This window comes from Drosophila kikkawai, chromosome 2R (genome assembly GCF_030179895.1).
Source record: "Drosophila kikkawai strain 14028-0561.14 chromosome 2R, DkikHiC1v2, whole genome shotgun sequence".
Lineage (NCBI taxonomy): Eukaryota > Metazoa > Arthropoda > Insecta > Diptera > Drosophilidae > Drosophila > Drosophila kikkawai.
In genome coordinates this window covers 12,121,727-12,144,637 of record NC_091729.1, presented here as the reverse complement: position 1 = coordinate 12,144,637, position 22,911 = coordinate 12,121,727, and the positions used below count along the sequence as shown (strand labels likewise).

Below are 22,911 nucleotides of genomic sequence, written 5' to 3'. Positions count from 1 at the left end.
GTTCTCCATAAAAATTAAAAAACATAACAAGAAAAAAAAAATCGCTGCATAAAGTCATTTAAATGATTGTTTGTTATTGATTTATTAATTATGATTTCTACCCATTGCTTTGGTTGTAGCTGTAGTTGTAAACTGTAGTTAATTAACAAATTTTGTACATTTTATAAGTTGATATTTGTTTTCTTGCAATAAATTGTTTGATTTTTTTAGTTGGTAGTAACTGAAGTGTTGTTTTTATTTAAAAAACAAAGGCACTTGAATATGGAAATAATAAATCATATCTATAGTTTACTTTTCAGTTGATTCAAATAATTTATTTTGATTTATTTGGTTTTATTGCTTACATCAAGTACATAAATATTAATTTGTTTCCTTTGCAACGCCGAAGTTTTACCTAAGTTCCATTAACTAGATATGAGCACCCGCTTTACTTGATCTGTCCTATACATACAAAAATATATATGTAGAATATATATACAGTGGACTCCTACTGCTTCCCCGTCGCCTTCTCCTCCAGCTGGGCCTGGATATGCCGCACGTTCTGTCCGCCGCCATTGTGGTTGTGGCGCTGAAAGAACGCATTGATGGAGCTCATGGAGCGGTACTCCAGATTGTCGCTGACATGCCAGTCCACGCTGATGCTCTGGTGACGCCCCACCGGATTGCGGATTCGCGTCTCATTGTATTTCTCCAGCAAATGCAGCAGGCAATCTTTGGTGGTGTTGGCCGCCTCCTCCAGGTTCACGGTCTGGTGGGTATCCGGCAGGCCGACGGGCACGTCGCGGCTCATTTGATTTATCCGGAATTTGGCGCGACGACTGCTGGCTGATTCGCTGTGAGCTTGGTTGCTAGAGCTGGAGGAGATTTGGTTGCTGGCACTGGACATTTGGTGGCTGCTGGTGCTGCTAGTGCTGGAGATAACCTTCGATGAGGTGGTACTGGTTCTTTGAACATGCTGGCTGGTTATGCTCTTGGCATTGGAACTGGACATAGTTTGCACGCTGCGCTGTGATTGCACTTGCGACTTGGTGCTGGCGGAGCTAGTGCCATTGCTTAGCTTGGGCGTTTCCTCGATGGACTGCTGCAGTCTCACAGACAGGGAACTAATCTTGGTCTTGCCCTGGCCATCGTCGTAGCTGCTCTGACTCTTTGAAGTGCTGCTGGCCTGGCTGAGCAATCCTCCCGTGGAAGTAGGGCGATTCCAGCTACTGCTGCTGGTGGATTTACTGGTCCACCTATTTCCATCTTGCTTGATTTCGGAGGTTTTACTAGAACTGCCGCCTGAGGGTGCGGCAGCTTGAGGAGGAGCTGAAGGAGCTGGAGCCGCTGGAGCAGCTGGAGCAGCCGGAGTTCCTTCATTACTCTTATTATTATTGTTGTTATCTCCCAGCTTGGTGTTGATCTCGGCCAGCATGAGCAGGTGATCGGAAAGCTTCCGTATCTCATCCGCCAGATTCACACGCTCTCCGGAACTGCGACGACCCAACAGGTACGTGGTATCCGAGTTCCTCCGGTCGAAGGTGTGCAGATAGCTCTTCATGCTGCGCTGCTGCTGGGCGGTGGACTGGCTGCCAGAGAACTCATCAAAGTTCTCGTTGAACAGGTGCTGCGGTGTGGGCGTGGCCGGACTGGAGGTGGCCACCGTTGGGAACAGCTTCTCCCTGGACTCATTAATGGGCGTGGACACCGAGTGGGGACTTTCGTTGTCCGCACTGCGAGATTCATCCTCCTCCGGGAGATCCGCATCCTCGGCCAGCTCGTCGTCGGTCAGGGTGGCAATTGATTCGCAGGGCGAGGGAGAACAAACTGGAAAGGGAGAAGTTTCTTAGAAGGATATTTATTTATTTATTATTCGGTTATTTTACATAAAAGTGGTTAGGAGACCGGTGGGATTATATTGCCAAAGGTATTTTACAGACAGATTATTGTACATGAAGTGGTGTTAAGGACAAAGTAAGATCATGCTGAGGCGAGTTTAGAGAGTTGTGTAAAATGGCTCTCATCAAAGTCTAGGTCTACAAGTGCTATTACAGGTGTTAGTAAGCTATCTTCTACAGGAATTATGTTAAATTAAGCATACATTGAAGGTTATTTAATTTATATTCTAAAATTCAATTACTTTTTCATGTTCTTCCTAACACTATTTGAATTTATCTGTATCATTATCACTTTACACAGCTCTCGGGGGGACATCACTCGGGTTTTAATACAAGCATTCATTATAGAGATTCTCCCTAAACGGACATTTAACAAATGAGCATGAGACTGACTTTGGAATTCGACGGCGATCTCTGAGGATGATGGATATTCGGAGCTGGATGTTGGGCTTACCTGGCTGAAAGACCAGAAACAGTGGCTACAAGTGTGTGTCGATCTAGACCTGAACTTTGGGAGTGAGGGAATTTTGGGATAACTGTGGGGGAATTGTGGATTTTGGGACTAGGGAAGAGTGGATTTTATGGAGTTTTGGGATGGAATTCGGTTTCTCATCTCAAAGAAACTATAGAGAAGTATCATTGCGCTTGGATTTTGTATTATATTTTGAATATATTTATCAGTGTTGTTGATTTGTCAATGGCTGTCATTATCACAGTGTCAAAGTGGTTAATAGAGCCGGGCATCCGCTACAAGGACACGCCGGGCACATCGCTTAGGTCTACGGTTACTTAAACATAAACAACAGTTCTGGCTGGCTAGCGGCTCCTCCTCCCTCTCCCGGAAGTAAAGGATATAAATATATAAACTTTATCGAAGAGTATGGGGGGGTTAACACAGAGACAGAGATAGCAGAGAGAGAAGGAGAGAGAGATGGGGAGATGGGGCTGGCCAGCTTGGTCCACATTCAAGTTAAGAACAACAATTAGTTTGACAAGTTAATCGTGTAATATACAATGTTGATCCGGTGGCAGGATGCAGTTGGAGATGCAGATGCCTCACTTGCCGTGGATGAGGGCATGGCGGTCGCGCTGTCGCTGGGATCCGTACTCACCTCGGGACGAGGACATGCTGTCCGGGCCGTGGGTCCGCCGCGGATGTGGGTAACTCGTCTCGCTCAGCGGCGCAATCACATTGCCCTCCACGTCGAACACGTACGGACTGTTCGGATGCGTCTCCCAGCGCACAATGAAGTTCTTCAGGTTGTCCTTTGTGGCATCCAGTTCTTTGTTCTGCAACAGGACAGTGATGCGAATTAAATGTGCGTAAATATTAAAGAAAAACAAATATGAAAAATTTAAAAAAATAAATATTTAAAAATTTTAATATTTTATAATAAGATCCTAAGGTTTTTTTTGGAAACCTTTTGATATCTACTAAAGCTTATGTTTAGGTTCTTGGTTCCTAGGACTACCATCACTGGTAATATGACACCTGGCTGATTGTTTGTTAGCGTGACGGGCTTTCTGCTCCAATTACTCACCTCCAGTTCCGCGGCGCTGCAGAGCTTGGCCAGCTCCTCATCCTGCCCATCGTCCTGGGCCTTGTTCTTGTCCGCCGTCAACACCTCCGCCTCCTCCTCCTCCTCCTCGTCGTCGCCGTCCTCGATGGTTTCCGTGGAGGATTCCTCCGAGGATTCCGCCGTCACCGGAGATTCTGACTTCAGGCGCGACTTGGACGCCGAAGAGGCGGCCTTTGTAATGGGCGTGGCAGAGGCAGCGGCAGCCGGCCGCTGTTGTAGCCATTTGTGTTTCATGCACTCGGCGGCTGTCATGCGAGTGCTGTGTGGCGAGAGCAGGGGAATCGAGTTTAGGATGTGTCTCTAATTAGGGGGGGGAGAAAGGGAATACCCACCTCAGGTCCTTGGCCAGCAGCTTGGCTATGAAATCCAGACACTCCGGGGAGATGCCATTAAAGCATTCGTCCTCGAAGTCGTATTTCGCAATGGTTACGTTTGACATTGTTTCAATGTCGTTCTCGCCCATGAAAGGCGACAGTCCTGAGATGCTGTTCCAAGCCCCAACCATATATACATCCAAATCGTATCATATGTGGGTGGTTGTGTGAATGTGTGTTTTGCGGTGTGAGTTCGGGGGCGTGGCAAAGTCAATAAACATGAAATGTAAAGGCAGCGTAAGTAAAATAAATAAAAACACAAACCAACACTTAATTAACTAAATTAAATTGGCTCACACTCCTTTCTCAGGGCGAGAGGGAAACGGAAACGGATGCGGAGGATAAGGAGATACCTCCAGAGTCCCGACCCCTCTTTTGATTATTACATTTTTAGCTGTACACATTTTTAATTGGTTTTCTTGCAAGTACCAACCCTTAAGATATGAGTGCTGCCGGTCTTGATTAAATTTCTAATTGCTGGGGTGTTAGAGAACAAATTGTTCGAAAATATTTTCTAAGCTAAAGTCTAGGGTATTATTAAGGGTAGAGAGTTTGGGTGTATATTTGTGGATTTTTATATTAGATTTTTCAATTCAAAATTTAAAAGAATTAGGTCTTTTCTTGATAACATTCTAGAGTTAAGCTTAGAAAATATTTTCTTAATATTTCAAAAACCCTTAACATTTAGGGAAACTTACAGCACATAACATATTACACCTACACTCCACATATCGGTTCCATACGATATACAGTCAAAGTTCACAACCTCCGGAGCCACAAACTCAGGTGTGCCGAAGAGTACCTAAAAAATAATATATTTAAAATATATATTTCACATAATTTCCCCACAATATCACTCACCCGCAGACGCTTATCTGGATCGAATTTGCGGGCCAGTCCAAAGTCTATGATCTTGATGCGATTGCCCTTCTGTGTGAGCACCAGAATATTTTCGGGCTTCAGATCCAGATGCACTATGCCATTGCCGTGTATAAAAGCCATGGCTTCGCACACTTGGCGTATAAAAACCCGGCAGACTCTCTCGGTCAGGACAAACTCATCGTCCACCACGCGGTCAAAGAGCTCACCACCTTCAATGCTGTGAAATGCCAATTAAAAAGTCATTTTAAATGCAAAATTTAAAACAAAATCGCTTTACAAGAACACCAAGAAAGACAGAACAACAAAAACACATTGCAAGCCAAGCACCAAAAGCAAAGTTATCGCCTTTCAATTAGTCTCTCCTCCTGCTTCTCGTTAACCAGATTTAGATCGGCTTAGATTGATTTTTAGTTACCTTACCTGACCCTAAGCTAGTTATGTTATTTACAAGAGTACCGATTGCTCTGCCAGAACACGAAAATCAGATAATCCATGAACATCAATCCATCCGCACGGGTGACGGGCATCAACTAACGGCATGCCGACATGGAATCGGAGGAAATTATGTTCAGGCACTCGACAAATGTCAACCGAGATTTGCTTCGATATCCAAATGTCGAATGTTGCATGTCGACGAAATACAGAAAACAAAAGTCCTGCCATCATCCATCGGATGCTCATGATAAATGTTGGGTTAAAAATGAGAGAAAAGCCTGTTGTCTGCATTCGTTTTTCTCTGATTTTTTTGTTGTTGTTTGGATTGTTAGTTAGTTGATGCACTTCACCCCGAAATCGACAATATTAAAATTTCATGTGAAACCCTGGGCATTTCATGTGTGAAATGGAATATTTTTATGCCGGTTTATGGATGCCTGTTGACTCCTATAACAGTCATTACTTTGTCATTCAAAAGCTCTCTATTAGGAATTAATTTAATATTTAGTTTGATGCTAGAAAACCCAGTGGGATTTTGACAGTAAAAATCCAATTGGATTTATTTTAAAATTAAAACTCTTGTATGAATACATTGTGTTTAAAGGTCATTGCCATAAAACTTGATCTTACAGAAATTTATTTCGTCAATTTTCCTTCTAATTAGAACTCATTTTCCCCTACAACTGATAATTTTGTAAGTTTAATACTCAAATGTAATCTGATTTAAACGGCATTTCATTGAATTCTGATCTCCACGAATATCCTTTTAGTTAACAAAATCCTTTGAGGCTTTTATCCCAATGCTTTTCATAGCTTTTGCATGGCATTTGCCAATTTGTTTAAATATTTATGGTGAAATGACGACTATGGCTTTTGGATTTCGTTTAAAATACTCTCACTTTGTTTGAGTTCTGGGTATTTTTGTTTACGCTCCACCCTTTAGCAGCTTTTCCCAGACGGAAAACTTAATAGTTTAATGGCACACCATGAATTTCCTTGGATGCCAGCCATGTTCCTTGCAGCTTATGGCCCAGGAATTTTCCTCTCCTTGTTGAAATATTCCGGACCTAGTTGAACATTCTGTTATGAATATGATGCCAAGGAGAACTATGCAAGGGAACAATTAACTTTTCTTGTGGGCGAACAAGTGACAAGAACAACAGCAACACAACTTGTCCAAGTGCAGTTGTGCCTTGTGTTTGTTTTGTGGAAAATTAATTTAAGTTGACAAAGACTGCTTTGGAAATGAAATTGTTTCACGTCGTGTTCTTTCTACTCTTTTATTTCCCCAATGGGCGGCGAATGTGGGTCAAGGCCGTTGACTAATCAGTGGGACGAAGCACCTGCCTCAAATGTTTTTATGGGCCATTAGACCCTTAACCCATGTCAGCATTCATTTGCGGACAAAAGGAGGCTGGGCGCAAACTTTCGCGAGGCGAATAAAAGTTGTTATAAATTTGTATAAATGCCGCCGGAGTGCGAAGAAGAGAACCTGTTGCTTAAGGCTTTCCTTGGCATTTCCTTTGGGTCTGTGTCTGCGTTTGTGTGTGTGTGGGTGCTTGGGGCGGAAAGTTTACTAGTTTACGATAATGTGCGTACGTGTAAATCGCATTTTATGCACATTCCCACTGATTGCAAGATATTGTGTCCCCGAAAACAATATGACAACAAACAACAACATAAAAGGGGAAAAAAAAACTCAACAAATAGTGAAATAGTGGGCTACAAATATAAACATTAGGGCGATTCGAATTTTATGAACAGAAATTGTTAAGGAAATGGCTTACTTTTGGTTGTAGGATAATTTTAAACCTTAATTGATACTAAGTTACCTACTTAAACTGGTTTTTTTGAGAAGAGTCTAAGCAAAAGCCAGAACTGGTTGGGAATTATATTACAAATTTAATACAATTAACGTTTTTGAGTATAAATTAAAGTGTAGGAGCTTTTAATATTATTTTTTATCAAATTTCTAAATTAATTATCAATGCAGAAGTCAGAACTGGTTTGGAATTTTAACAAAACTGAAGATATGTGCAAGAAATTCGAGGCTTCTGCCGATAAACAGTGTTTTTTATATATATATTTATAATATATAATATTTATAGTTATAGTTAAACCTTATTATATATATATATATAAATATAATAAAAATTGTTTTTAAATTATTTTAAATTATATTTTTGCAGAGAAATCATATTTTAAGTAACCTTTTCCTAACCAATTTCTGTTCATTCAATTCGATTCACCCTTATAAAGTATAAGAATATATGTAGACAGCCATGTAGAGAGAGAAAAAGAGATAGGGGGAGTTGCACCCACGGGACATAGACATGGACAAACAAAGTCAACACATTCATTTCATATGGGCTTTTGGGGCGCTTGGGAAGTCTTCCTTACAGTTCCAGGACGACGCACATCATTTTCTGATATTCGTATGCCGCGTACAATTGTATAATGAGGTGATGCTGCAATGAATTCATAATCTCCACCTCCCGCTCCACATTCCGCTTGTCCTCTCGCTTCGGAATGGGCACGAACTTGGCCGCCAGCTGGAGGCCGTTGGCCTTGTCCCGGCACTTGTACACAGTTCCGAATTTGCCGCTGCACATAGGATTAAAATCGATTAGTTATGGAATGGGTAAAAGGTGTGTATAGATCCAGGATCCGTAAGAATAGTACTCACCGTCCCACCTCGCCGAGGACATCGTATAGTTTATGGGCATCGACATTACGATTTATGTTCACATCGCGCATAGGAAATGCCGGCTCCAGAACTGCAAAAATAAAGAGAAATAATAAGTTTATATATTATAAAAATTAGCTCAACAATTAGGAATAAGCTTCAAGACATCAAAAAGGAAATAAAGCTTCTCTGGCCACTCCACAAGTTAACCATTTCCTTATCAGCTGGAGTCCATAAATTGACAAGCCATAGATGGGTTTTCGGTCTGATTAAGCCCTCAAACTGAGTGATTTGATTAGATTTCCTGTTCCTGGATACACAAAAAAAACAAAAAAGAAATAAGGCAAAACAAGTCTGGAGCTGCCTGGGGCTACACTTTGCCACATGGTTGCAATATGGCAATTCAATCATTTCCATTGTCCCTGCCAGAGCCCCACTTCGGAGTGCATTTAATATCGGCTATTATGGGACCAATGCAAGTCCTTCACTGACTGACTGACTGACTGCTCAACAACAGTTTCTGCCTGTCACAACACACACACACACACACACATGGATATTTCGCAGGACATATTGCAGACAAGTTTTGAGGGGAAACCCTTTTCACAGAATTTGATTCGTTGCTGCTCTCGTTCGCCGTTGTGTGTATGTCTACAAGTTGCCAAACAAATAAAAATGACTTGATTCAATTGAATTTGTGCAGGAACTGAAATGGGGACGACAACAACAGTGACAACGAGCAGGGAATATTGTGACAAATATGAGCATATACGTTATGTATATAAATTGTATGGCTTTTTCGGTCCCGGTGCGGTCACCAAGCTGTGTACAATTTTTCATATTTTTTTCCCATTAAGCACAAGAGTTTTCTACTTGACATTTTGACCACAATAATCCCTTGGAGATTTTAGAGATTTCGGGCGGAGGCAAGGTTACCATTCAGTTTCAAAGATTCGCAATTGGAATTATTGATAATCTGCTCAAGGTTTTATGGTTAAAGTGCGTCAGTAAGTTAAACCCATGGGTGGGTTAAAATCAACCATTAGAAAAGGGGTTTTAGGCAAGGCTTAGTTGTTTATTTGGTAGAGAATGCTGACAGTTTCTAGTTTAATTAAGCTAGTAAGTTAGGTTTTTATTAGTTTAAATTTAAAATGTAGTACCTAAGAAAGTACTTTAGGCATATATTACTTAATGATCAATAATTATTTCAGAATTTAATAATTTAATTAAAAAGTAAGCCTGATCAGTTGCATCTTTATTCTTTTCACTCCGACTTCTTATAGAAATATTCCCACACATTATCACAACTCCTTGCCAGAATTATTCCCTATTTTTCCTGTTGCCATTTAAGAGGTGTATTTAAGGGGTTTAGTTGTTAGCCAGCGCCTATGAATGCTGTCATCTGCGTAGCAGCTGTCCCATTAATATGCAAATGGCGCACATAAGTATGCTACGGAAAACACGATAAATCTTTAAAATCAAAGGCGAGGCAGAGCCGTGCAAAGGCAACGGCAAAGAGGACTTTTCAAAATCGACAAGAGGCAGAGGGGGGCAGGGGGTGGGCGGCGGAGTGGGCCACAAACTTGGCAAATTCAAAGTGAAAGTTGAGCGTCTGCTGTGAATAGAAATGATGGAGACGGCGAGTGTGTGTTTGTGTGTGTTTGTGCCTGGGAGTGTGTTTCTTTGCTATTTGTGTGCAGCGAGGCACTTGTATTCGCATGCATTTGCAGCGATTGCCGAGACTTGACGCCTCCTCTCCTTTGGCCATGCCCCTACCCCCTTTTGGCCATATCTTGTTTAAACGGTTTTCGGCGCAAATTTATGCAGCGAGCCAGTGAGTGGGAGCGAGTGAGTGCATTTGAGTGCACTCTGCCAATAATGCGCACAATTTAAGTTCAGGCAAACAACTTCAAACACTTGCGTTATGTTAGAAAAGAAGAAAATTGGGGTAGAGTGGGGTTACCATTGTATGCCAGGCAAGTTTTTGGCAACTTTTTGGCCTCATAATTCATAATTTCTAAGAATCAAATGTGAGAACGAAAGGGGACAACGCGATTCGGCTTCAGAGCTCATAGAATTGTCTCAATGATTGTCCTTACAGCCTGATTCATAAACATGCACTGCAAATAATTATAAATACTTGATTGTAAAATAATTGGAAATATAAAATATAAACCAATAAATAACATTTTCTATAAAGAAGTATAAAAGCAAATTAAATCATGTAAAATATGTATATTATAATTAATATTCAAATAAAGGTGAGCTCAGATCTGCCAAGTTCCTTAGGACTTTTTTTAGTAAGTATACAAATTCACTCCCTTAATTTAATCATGTTACAAATTTATATTCATTTTTCTTCGTGGAGACACATATTCACAAATGGCAGTAAGTGTGGGCGGCAGGTGGCCCCCATTCATTTCCTGGTTCGAGCTCATGAATAAATGAATTTATATCGACTCTGCTTGGCATTTGCACTGCACCGTTTATGCCCAAAGGACGATATAGGGACGCGGATCGTAGAGGGTTAAGGGTAGGTGTTCCCATATGCTTCTGCGAGACAGTGGGCGGTGGGGAGTCTGCTGGTGGGTCTGCTGGTGGTGCTGACGACCTCACGTCTACCCAATGCACCAACCAAATGCAATCGAAATTGGACTTGAGCCGTTTGAAGTGTTTTCGTAAATCAATTTCAGTTCCATTAAGCTACACGATGTGCATATAATACACGGATCGATGGAGTGAATAAAATCGGGATGCAGAAAAGTATATTGAAGTACCCGTTGTAATCAAGTTTCCATATTCATGAATTGAGTATTTTCTTGGGAGTAATGATTCTTTAAGATGAATTTAAAGAGAACAAGAGAGTTAGAGGGGTTAAGATTGTTAGCAAAAAAACTTTTTAAATTATTTTATTGTATAAAAACCTTTGATTTCCTCTCTTCAATAAATATTTGCATATATATTTAATGATTTTCATAAGCTTTAATGTGTTTTAATCCCAATCTTTAAGCTCTTTGAGTATCCATAAGCACAAGTATCTATAATTGATACTTGTACGAGCTAAACGCGTCAATATCTGGCTGGCTGTTAAATGGCTTTCGTCTGAAGTTTGAATTCTGTGTCAGACAACCCTTATATCTATATTCCAAAGGACTTTTGAAGAGGTCTATATTCCACTCTCCCTCGGGGTCTGTTCCGCCCACTTGGGTTAGTGTGTGGGCCGCGTTGAAAAGTGCAACTCGTTGCAGATTCAATTCAAAAAACTTTATAAAGTTAATTTATGCACAATATCAATAAAATCAGATGGAATGTGAGAGCGAGGGAGTAGGAGATACTATATTTGCACTTCTCATTCAATAGAGTGCCATTGAGGGATAAGCTGGGAGCAGGGAGCAGGGAGCTGCTGCTGCTGCTGATGCAAATGGCAAACGATTTTTTGTGCCAACGATGGCAATTTTTTCTGATATGAAAATCAGCAAATTTTTCTTTGATTCGCCTTCGCTCCGGTTGTCAAGTCTGCAAGGATATGCCGCCCCAGCTACTGCTTCTGCTCCTGCTCATTTTGGCAACTGTTGCCAAGTTTGCCTTGACTTTCAGATTAAAAATAAAGGAAATCTGAGCGAACCAAATTCTCAGCGGAAGCGAAAAAATGTTTTCCCTGTCCCCACAACCCTCCAACCATCCATCGATTTGAGGCTGCAATTTGTTGCTGTCATAAAATTGTGTAATGTGCTTAATGAAATTTTTTGTAATAACACAATTTAAGGGCTCGTGAGTTAAGCAATGAAAAATGTGTACAACAAATGCAAACTGTTGCACATCAAACGAATATATGGAATATATGGATGTCAATGTGCCACAAAACCAGGGAAAAGCGGGGAAAACCACACGCCAGACGTCGGCATTTTAATGCGTACAGAAAAAAAGAAACAAAGTTATAAGCACGAGAGTCGAGTCTCCTCATTGTTTATATTCGCTTTTAATAACACTTTTTATGCGACCAACTTAAGCATCTTTGCCGGACGCAAAGCAATCCGCTCAAGAATGCCGAGTATTTAATGGCAAGGCCAGACGGGAAAATGCATACAAGAAATATAATTTACACAAATGTATGTACATATGTACGGATATATGTTTGTTTGCTGAACGCATTTCGCCAGGCAGCTAGCACAGCGTTAAGCTATTTGTTGGTCCAGTTAAATCATCTGAAAAATGCAAAACAAGGAAAGATTTTAGTCTCAGCAATGTAAACTCTGAAATTGTTTACTTTTTAAGATTTGGGGGTTTCCCGCATTTTGAAATATTTCATCTAATCTTTAATGTATGTTTCAAAATGTAAATTTAAGTTTTCTGTTTCCCTATAATATCTTTAAAATTTTCTTTAAATTTTTAACCTCTCACAAAATTACTGCCGATGGTCGTTGCGCCAACTAAAGGTGAAAACTGTTGTGTTGCCGGTGAAAATTTTCCTGGTTATTGTTGAAGCTGCGGGAATGTCTGTGCATTTTAATCAGCCTGAGTGCCTGGGAAATAGATGGCATGAGAATGGGATGGCTCAAATGAAAGTGTGTGGTGGCAGTAGGATTAAAAAAAAAAGTGGCAAAAGTTTGTCTCTACTAGGACAGTGACATGCCTGTGAATATGTGCCATTCCGAATTGGTTATTACACGGAACTTCCCGCACACTCAAACCCCCACAAAGGGCCTTCATCAAATGGTCATGCATAAATGCAGAGGAAAATGCCAGGGAGAGTAAGCGGGCTAAGAGTATTCACACTTACTGATGGCCTGGGACATCAAAGCCAGGGAGCAGATTCAAATGCATGTCCCATGGAAAGGCGAAGATTGCACATTGCCAGGTTAGAGTTCCACGTAACAGCGAAGGTTATTAAAGGCCTTAAGAAGTGTTTAAAAATTCCAGATGAACATCTCTGGAACATCCCATTTAATTTATGTTGTTTCAGTTCAAGTCTCTAACCTTTGTTTAGGCTCTCGAAGCCAGTGATCCTTGTCATCCTTCGCTTCTGATTACAGACACCCGCAGACAATTTATTTCTCTCAACCGAATGGACACGTTAGATGTTCGCTAAATGTTCGCCGATAACGAATTCAATAAATGATAAATGACAAGTGAAACTTGCGGAATTAAGCTGGCATTTTTTTTTGTTGGTTTTAAACAAATGCGAACTGGGACGAATGACAGGAGACAAATCAATACCATGTAGCCATCCATATACAATGTGTACGTATATTTATATATGTATATACATATTTTCATATTAATCCTCGTGCAATATCTATATCGAATGTTTCGGCTGTATCTCAACAACGGCAATTCATCTTCATCATTTTTTTTTTCTTCCTGCATGCCAAGCGTAAATCCGCTGCGACAATGCCCAGCGCCGGCTCCTGCCTTCGTTTTTTAATATTTTCTTTTTTTTTTTTTTTTGCATGTGCGGAAAGCGAGGGAAAAATGAAAATCGTTATGGAAAAAAATGAAAAGTAATAATCAGTGCTGCGGCGGCGGCTGGTTTGGGGGAGAAGTGGAAGTGGAACCTTGAGAAGAGACACATCGTCCCCGGCTCTGTCGTAAAGCTCTCTCTCTATCTCTCAGTGGCCTCTAATGCAGTGTGGCACACTAACAACTGGGGGCATTTCCTCAGCTTTTCCCAGGCAATTTCCACTTTATGCTGCATATACTTTTGTGGCACACTTTAATTGGGCAATTGCCATTCAAAATTTATGCGAAATATAGTCTGACGGTATGCTAGCTCCTTTCCGCTGTTCTTCCTTTTTTTTACATTTTGTGTATTTTGTGTGCTCAAAATGCCAATTTACTTGGTGATGCAATTTTATTTTATTCTATTTAATTTTCGCCGGCATTGTCACAATGAAATTAGCATTAGAAATTTGTATGCATGTGTCGTGTGTCGTGGTCCCTGGTCCTGTTTTTATCCCATTACCAGGACTCATTCAATTGGAATTTTCATTTTGGCTTATTTCGCTTTTCATTTAGTCAGTTGGCAGCCAAGAAGGACTAAGCGAGTTATTTCTATGCATTTCAATTATTTTAGGGTGAAAATATTGGTAGCCTTGAATGTTACGCATACGCCGAGTGTGACGCGGGGGCTGTCGTATGTCTTGAATCGGTTTTTGCCACCGCTTTGTAGGGGTTTTCCATGGGGTTTTTCCTGTCTCTCCCTTTTGGTTTTTCTCTCTCTTTTTCGTCCTTTGGTTATCCCTTTACACATTCATTACGCTGGCTTTTGTGGGCACACACATAATCTCCGCCCTGCCTGTATGGGTGAGCTTTTCGCGCTTATAATCAACGCCGCCATTCGAGAGACGTGTTGGTGGGAATTTTCCATCCAGTTTTCATTTTTAATCACCGAAAGTTGAGCTGAACGAGAAGTGCTTAAAGGCAACTGCAGCAGCTCTAAATTTAAGAACTGCCTCTGCGTAAAATGCCTGCTAATTGATCGATGTGAGCACAGCAATTTCAAGGCAATTGCAAAGTTCAACAATGGGCCAAAGGGACATTGGCAGACTGCAGAAGCAAAGTCCTGTGGTCCTGGAAGCTTGGCCCCCCTTTTTTCTTGCCCTGTCATCATCAAAGAAGGGAGACATGGGGGAACATTCTGGCACAGCCGCTCCGAAAATGCTAAACAATTTCAAGCCAGACTAACGATGCACACCGCAATGAACTCATTAAAACTTTGCAACACAGTCTGCAGCGAAATGGCATCAAAAGTGCAACACCACGTGGCGCGTTGCGAATTCAAAGCTGTTAGACGCCTAAACTGTCTCGAAATGGAAATAGGAAAAGAAGCCGATGCATTCGCAGTCGCGACTCAACGTTTAATTAATTTAATGAGCGACATGCCAGCAGACCCACAGACACCGAGTTCCCGTTCCCGTGCTCATAAATGACTTTTTGCCCCTGGTTCCTGTGCCATTTTCCAATTTTCACTTTCCCCCCTGCTGTTTATGTGAGCTACAGTTGTCGTTAGAACTTTGGGAGTTGCATATTAAAATAAAAAAAATTGTGTAATAAATTATTAGGAAAAGATTTATTTTTAATTAGCTTTGGTTTTAGAGAACTCCACAAAAATCTATAGAATGGTATATGGTGTATATGCTGTATATAAGGTGTTTGTATCTGATCTTGCCAGGTTAGTCTCTAATTTTAGGCTAGAACTCCTTGGGAATTTTAAGGCAATTTGAGAGGAAAGTCTCCCGATGCTAAATTGGCCACTTGTTTACTTTTAAATTTACTCAATTAAATATTATAAAAATCTTAAAAATGTATAACCTATTTAAATTTTAAGAATTAATTAATTTTAAATATATATTGTCTATTTTAAATATTTAAGAAATGTCTTAATTCTTGATAACTTATGGTAATTTTACACCAAGTGAATTTTAGCCTTCATAAATGTTATTTTACAATCACTACTATTATTCTGACCTCGACTGTAATAATCGCGGTATGCAATTTGCGGGGCCAGCTTAGGACGAGGTATCCAAAGTATCAGCCGAACTCGTTAGCGTAAAATCCTGAAAATTTAGTCAATGAACTAGCCGATCCATGGCCCCAAACTGATGGCAGTTAATTACTAGCTATCGATGGCATCTCGCTCAAAGCGTATTAATTTATGAGTGCGACACAATATGCAACGTTCAAAGGCCATCGCTGGCTGTCATTTGCAGCAGCTGCGGCTCCAGTTTTGCTACATTTTAAGAACTTTTTCCATTAAATTCCTTAAATTCCACCATAAATACTTCGCTAGCCAAAGGCGGCGGCCGACAAAAAATACAGCTATTGTAAGAGATATGTGCACATATATAGTATATATATTTTTGTACATCTCTGTTTGTGGGTCTGTGTAGGCCATTGGTCTCATAAATCAAAGGCGGAGACCAAAGTCTGCGGCTGCCTCGGAAAAGCAGAGGGCAATAGCCAGGCAGTGCGAACACATATTTGCACTCAAATCGAATTGCATTTGTTTGGCGGCCTAATTGAATAACAACTGTAAGTGGCAGAGTGCAGAGAAACTGGGCTAAAAATGCCGCCATTCCAACCGGAAGTGCCACTTACACAGAAGTGGGAATATGTGTGTATTGATATATGCATGTAGAGAGAAATAAAATGGGGAAAAAAATATAAACTAAATGATTTAAATTATATGTTTTTTCTGGTAAATTAAGGAATCATATTTTTTAATAATATAGTCGCATAAAAAATATTTCAAATATTATATTAAAACTACAAAAAAGACATTCAAGAATACCTCTACCAGTTTTTTATTATTTTATTTTATTTTTTATTATTTAAGGAATAAGTTTTATTGACTTTCATCATCCAAACAACATATATAAATTATAATTTTATTTGTTTTGTAATATTCCCCTCCTTGATTTCGAGTGCAGGGAGGCGTATGCCTGCTCGTAAATAATTTGCCAGCTCTGTGAATTAGTTGCGGCATCAGCAAGATAAATCAATTAACGCACAGCAAACAAAACAATTAATCAAGATGCAGGTTTTTAGTGGGATTCGTTGGGATCGAAAATAACAGCGAGGTAATTGAAAGGTCATCGATTCACTGACGGCCACATGGTGCCTGTTCACACCCGCTTCTTGCCTGCAATTTGTTAAAATTTAACGCTTTATTTACCGCCCTCCATCCTGGATTCTTGCCACTCCTCTGCCCCCTACCCCTTTTCCCCCTTTTGCAGTAAATGAATGTGAGTGTAGTGACACGTGGTACCCACTCCGGCACATTGTATCCGTATCTACAGTTGCATCTGTATCTACAGCGTGTCCTGGCTGAGCGACAGTTTGACATCTCTAAATAAAGTTTGCACTTGCCAGCTACGTGGGCGCACAACCAGCACACAGACACACACACTGGGCGACAACACCCAGGGCACAGAGGGATAGCAACCAACAGTGGCACGTTTGACAATTTAATGGTGTTGAGGTTATTTATACAATACGCTCGCTGCAACTGCTCAAATATTCAGTGACCGGCAGCCAATGACGTGTTCAGCAGTTGGTCCAAGAACCACTTTTATGGCTTTAGCTAGTCAGTTCAACTTAGGGTAGTGTATATATTGATGACTAGTGAATTTAAGTGGAAAGAAATTACAGGAAAAGTTGAAGAAAGTAAACAATTTGAAGTATTAGGTAAACTTTATAGTTTATGAGTTTTAAACTTGAAGAATAGGGATGAAAATGTTCTTATAAATCTAAATTATTTATTAAGAATTTCTTTTGGATATCCTTTTTGTTAAAACAAACAAATAAACTTCATTTTTATTGTATTTATCTATGGCAAAGTGAAATATACCCTCAGATAAGATTGCAAAGTCTGTTCATTGCCAAAAGGTAAAGATAGAAAATAGGTTCTACAAGAGCATACATTTATTACTCTATATACTTTATATTCTAGGATACTTTACCTTAAATTTAAGAGAATTAAAAAACATATTAGAAACCAGTTTAAATTTTAGCTTTAATAGACCTTAATCGGCATTTCGTCCCGGCTAATAGCTAAGCCAAGCTCAAATTGCATTTAAGTCACTGCCCATAGACGTTTGATTGACAGGACAGCTTCCTTCCGACAGCTAACAGGATCCAAAGTGCCTCGTCAGTCGCCTGGACAGCCAAGGATGCTCCTACTCTCACAGCACTCAGCACTCAGTGCCTTGCATTGGCGGCTAACCAAGGCATTACTCTTGGCCCGGGCCAGAACGCAGTTACAGCTACAGTTTATTGCCTCTCATTTAATTTCAGGCGGAATGGTTGAAACGCTCAGAATTAACGATCTGTTTGGCCGCATAAAGGCGATTACCGAGGAGATATACCCTCGAACTGCCGACGAGTTATAGCTTTTTAAATGCAGTTACTGGTCAACAAATTAAATAGCGCTGCTCTTTCGCCATAATCTATGGCAATTTCAGGCAGACTGAGTGGCAACGGTACGTATACGCAATGAATATCGAACACACTTGATTGAAGTAGCTTGATTAGCCTGGGATTCTGAAAAGCGATTTGCCATTATGAATGTCCCATTCGAATATTCGAATATTTGGCGGGAGCCATAAATCAGCGGCAGAGTGGGGCCGTGTCATCATGGAATTCAAATGAAATGACCTGCATCATGACATGCAAAGGCGGAATGCAAGGCTGCTAATAAATAAAAACATTCGAGTGCATTTACATAATTTTGATTATTTTCGCTGGATGCAAACACGGCGTCCTTAGCCCCGAATAACATTTCCAGTTGCCATTGCCATTAGGAGAGGGAGAGGGGGTGCTGTTTGGGTTGTCGGTGGTGAAAATGTTTTGCATTATGGAAATTTCCGTTTGTCATTTTGGGGCGCGAAGTGTCTACATGCAAATTGAGTTGCAACAAGCAGCAGCAGCAGCAGCACCGGCAGCAGATCTCGCAGCTTTGTTTGTTTAGTTTTACATTTGGCAAATGCAATCTTAACAAGGCTTCCTGTTGCCATGACTATGCCAGTGTCTGTGTCTGTGCCCTGCCAATACATTAAATTGCAATTTTAATTTGTTCAGCATGCGGCATTCCTCCATGCCATTCCGTTCCATTTCCCATTTTCCCGAACCACATGGCGTATGCGTTATATTCATACATAGCCCTGCATATATGCACTCACGGCCCTGTCTGCATATTTAATACTGCCATTCCACCTGCAGCTGCGGCCCAGACATCTGCCGGAGATACATTCGCATTAAAAATTTAAACAACACTGCAGACAGAGAAGAAGGAGCCCCGGCATATGATTCCAAATGGATTTTGGGGGCACAAACACTTAAAGCTGCTCGATATTGGTTAGCCTAAATATTCTATAAATTGTTATAATCCCCCAGATACAGATATATGCAAATGAAATGTCTTTTAATTTGGCTTCTCTCAGCCGTGTTCATAAATTTTCAGTTCTTTAAATTCAAGACGAAACACCACCGCATTCTCATTCACTATATTGCCAGAGTAGTATATATATTTAGGAGGAAAATATCGAAAGAGAGGCAAAATCAGGAAACGTAAAATATTTACATAATTGCTGATGATCGGCTGAGAGTGTCCCATTGAAGAACCCGAGAGTACAGAGACCCCGCGATGAGGCAGACTCGAGGAATGCGCAGCGCCAACACTAAAGTGAATATCAACGAACGACCTTCAACATGAAATGCGACGTAAAATAAATTTATCTCAATTATATATATGTATGCAGCTGAATCTGTATACACCGACCACGACCACGACCACTCTCGGGGGGCAAATCGGACGGATTTCGTTGGGGGTGGGACGGACTCTCAAGACGGCCAGTGAGAGATTCCTTTGCCTGTTTGCTTTACATTCACCTTGGCAATATTCGAATACGAATTTATTTTTGAAAAAGCAGCGTAAAAAAGAAATGAAAAATATTTCCCGCCCAGCGAGAAGCACAGCCTCCGTAAAGCAAACTCAGCGCCTCATTAATGCGCAGAAAATGAAAATCCATATCGAAATTATCTCTTTCTAATAATTTTTTCTTCGGTGGCTCTCCCATTTAGGCTCCACTGTGGGCGCCTCTTTGTGTGTGGAAATATGTATATTTCGTTCATCTAATGACGCCAGAACATTTTTATGCAGATTTCTTGTTTAAATATTTATACAATATCGGCTTGTCTTGTTGGAAAATGTATCAGAATGAACTGCATTTTTAAATATAATAGTACAAGAACGGCTTGTTTGATTTATTTTGGCTAGAGTTTGTGTAAACAAAGAGGAGAAGCAGCATAAAATGTTTTCATGTTCATTTTCATTTTCGTTTTCATTATAAATCCACGTGTGAGGGGAAGCCATTTGAATGTCCCTGCGGTTTGGCAATTTCCGCTGTAAATGCTTTAATTTCCTCTTCGATTAAAGTTCCTTTTTTTCTGGCCAAGATTCGCCATAATTGCCAAGAGTAGCTGGCCGAAGGAAATTGAGAAATCAGCTTTTGCGCCATTAGCACATGAGAGCCAGAAAAAGGGTTGGCCAATCGGTCAGGTTGCCGTCGACACCTTTCGCCGCAGGTAGACAAGTATTTCCGTTTGTTGTTATTTGCCAATTTGCGAAAACTGCCTGGCAAAACGAGACGTGGACGCACAGCCCTTTTTTTTGCAGCCAAAAAGGGACGCCATGGTGTGATGGCACTAAATCAGGACAACGCCTCCTCTGTGGGTAGCTTCCTTTTGCCCGCCTCGTGTTACGCGTCCTAGGTCTCTGTTTTTTTTTTTCTACCCGGTCCCTGTCCCGAGTTCTTTTCATTTTTGGAATTGCCCGACGCTCGACATTTTTCATGCTACAGGGATTTCCCAGCACTATTCTCCCTTTTAACCATTTCCGGCTGGAACCCAACTACTTGACACTTCCTTTTTCCCCTTTTTCTCAAAGTTTGGGGGCTTTGTCTTCGACTAAGGCACTGTAGATACAGTTACCACAGCTTTGCCCTCGGCTTTTCCCGCTCCTAACGCTCATCTGGTGTGACATTTATCCTTCATCGTTTGCTCTTCCTTGACGCCGATTCGCTTTAGCTTTTATTTCGGCTTTAATACTGGCAGAGGGAAAAAAATTATTTGGCCTCTCTTTTGTTTTATGCGTTAAATTTATTGTTTCTGACAATGGAAACGGCGTCGCAAATGTTTCCTGATCACAGTCCGCCTTATCTGGGCACCCTTTTCGGCTCGGATTCAGTACCCCTCGCCCTGTATCCCCCGACGATTTCCCCATAGTCCTGGCCCGGGCATTGTCGTATTTTATTGAAATTCATGTATTTTTAAAAGCCCCTGCCCATGGGATGCGGCTCTAAATCGTTTAAGCATTTGTTCCAGCCATTCTCGCAGCTTGATTTCGCCAAAAACCATTCTGCAGTTGTGTTCGGTTTGTTTTTTATCTGTGCATAAAAGTTAATGTTTTGCATCGGTATCAGTATCATGAGCCGAAAATGTTTATTGTTTTGGCCCTTTATTAAAGCGTAGTTAACTGCTGATAACTTCAGTACAGAACAAAAAAAATGGTAAGGGATAGAAAAAACAGCTGCTAAGCCTTAGATTTGTGTTGATTTGATTTGTGTCCATTTGCAATTCTGGCTTTTGGGGATAAGTTCCCTCTGGCAACAGCGAACCAATAACCCAATTGGACGAGTTATCGCTCTAATATCTCGCCAAAGAATATACAATAATTACAATTCGCTGTTCGAGAACAGTATCAGAGGGTCGCTGAATACACAGATAGCAACCCTTATCACTGCTGAAACACAATACGTATACGCCGCGTTGACGGCTCTCTCTGGTGCTGCAATTAGTCGACTGCCATTTGGACTTACCACCTTCCGGCTCTGAGTCATCTATATAGATCATGTTGCTGCGTCGCTTGGCGCCGATTTCCCGCAAACGTTGACCCGTTTTTAAGCAGCTTCTCCTACAAAATTTTCCACTGCACAAACTTTCTTCACACGCGTTGGTTTTTTTGTGTTTTTTGCTTAATTTTTGTTGGTTGGTTTTATTTAATTTCGTCAATACCTAATGGAAATTATAAGTATTCATCACTCAGCATTTTGGGTTTTTGCGTTTTGGCTTCACTTCACTGGGGGCACTGGGTGGTTTTTTTTAGAAATTGATTTTGGATATCTTTCGATTTTTTGCGCACTTAAAAAATGGCACAAAAGAATTATACTCTTTATTTATAGCTGCTGTTGGCGGCGCACCACGTTGCGTATGCTTGATATTAGCGCAAAATTCGAACGCGAAAGCTATTGTGCTATTGTGTCATCGCGAGCGAGCGTTTTGCCTCAAACTGTTTTGGCCTGGCGGATCACTATTTGATTTGAGCTGTTTTTCGCCTCAGCCTCGGCAGTGTTTCTGCGTTTTCCAATGCACAGGGAGAAATTAATAAGTATTACGTTTATTTTATTTAAAACAAGACATTTAAACCTGATTTTTTACAAATTTTTCTGACTTAAAACAAAGATTTATGATATTCGTTTGATTTGTCATTAATTTTTCCTTTAGGTTATGATTATTTTTCACAGTGTGCCTCTTCAGTCTTTTGCCAATACTCGCTTGTGTGTTCCTTTGTGGTTATAAATGTGTTTCGGCTGATAACTGCCACGGCACTGAGAGAATTCGTGGGCACTTTTCGCCGATCTGCCGTTTGCTTTCTCTCTCTCTGGCGAACAACCAATACGTATCTATAAATAAACAAACACAGGCACATATAGGGGGCCAAAACCTCCGATATATGTATATATAAAGGCGCACTCGTATTTGTATGCGCGGTCTTGTCTGTTTGGTATAAAAATAAATTGCAGAGCAATTTGTACGCTGCGCTCTTGTCGCTCATTTCGCGACTTGTTTTTGTAAGCGAATAAAAATGATATTCCCTGTTGTCGTTTAGCACATTTTCTACAGTTTTCCGATTTTTTTCCGATTTTCTTTTCTGGCAACCGAAAGCTGGCAGGACAGCAACAACAAATCGGTGGGATCTATATATGTTTGTGTATATATTTGTGAATCCCATTAGTTTTATATAGGTTTTGCTTCCTATTCGTAGTTTGTCACTTTTTCGCAACTTGTTGACGCCCTTAAAGTTTGTTCTAGGAGAAATCTTGACTTTATTTAATAATTTAATTATTATTACAAGTCGTAGTCATTAGTATTCCCTTTTCATAAATATATTTGGTGAATTTAAAAGCCTTTATTATACAGATAAGACCTTGTCTCTTCAAGTACCTTATCATTTGTAAAGACATCTATAAGGCCCCTTTTGTATGGTTTTTATACATTTCTTTTCGATGATTGCAAATCTAAAATTAAAATGCCTTCTGCAAATAGAATACTTTGAAATCATTTCCGTAATTTCCACATTAATAGAACTGTAATAAGTTCAAGAGAAAATCGTGGGCCTCTCATGAAAACATTAAACAGAACTCGTAGACAGCAAAATCTACATTTGCATTCCATAATCTCGGGCATTCCTTAATCTCATGGCAAATCGCTCGCACAACACATTCCCGAAGCCAGTGCAT

At 40.5% G+C, this 22,911-nt stretch overlaps 1 protein-coding gene across 2 annotated transcripts; it reads right to left on the bottom strand.

Annotated features, from left to right (window-relative positions):
- Positions 1-323: 323 nt before the first annotated feature.
- On the bottom strand, positions 324-21,774 carry sqa (spaghetti-squash activator). Of its 2 annotated transcripts, none has more exons than XM_017172016.3 (9): positions 21,211-21,774; positions 7,835-7,925; positions 7,549-7,752; positions 4,693-4,930; positions 4,530-4,633; positions 3,790-3,942; positions 3,419-3,716; positions 2,990-3,167; positions 324-1,806 (listed from the first exon to the last, which is right to left on the bottom strand). In XM_017172016.3, the coding sequence occupies exons 1-9, from the start codon at positions 21,242-21,244 to the stop codon at positions 488-490; spliced, it is 2,619 nt and encodes an 872-aa protein (XP_017027505.1). In that variant the 5' UTR covers positions 21,245-21,774; the 3' UTR covers positions 324-487. The 2 variants fall into 2 exon arrangements, 1 of the variants encoding a protein (XP_017027505.1); XR_011444481.1 differs by having other exon boundaries at positions 1,671-1,806; positions 2,332-3,167; positions 21,211-21,768.
- Positions 21,775-22,911: the final 1,137 nt, after the last annotated feature.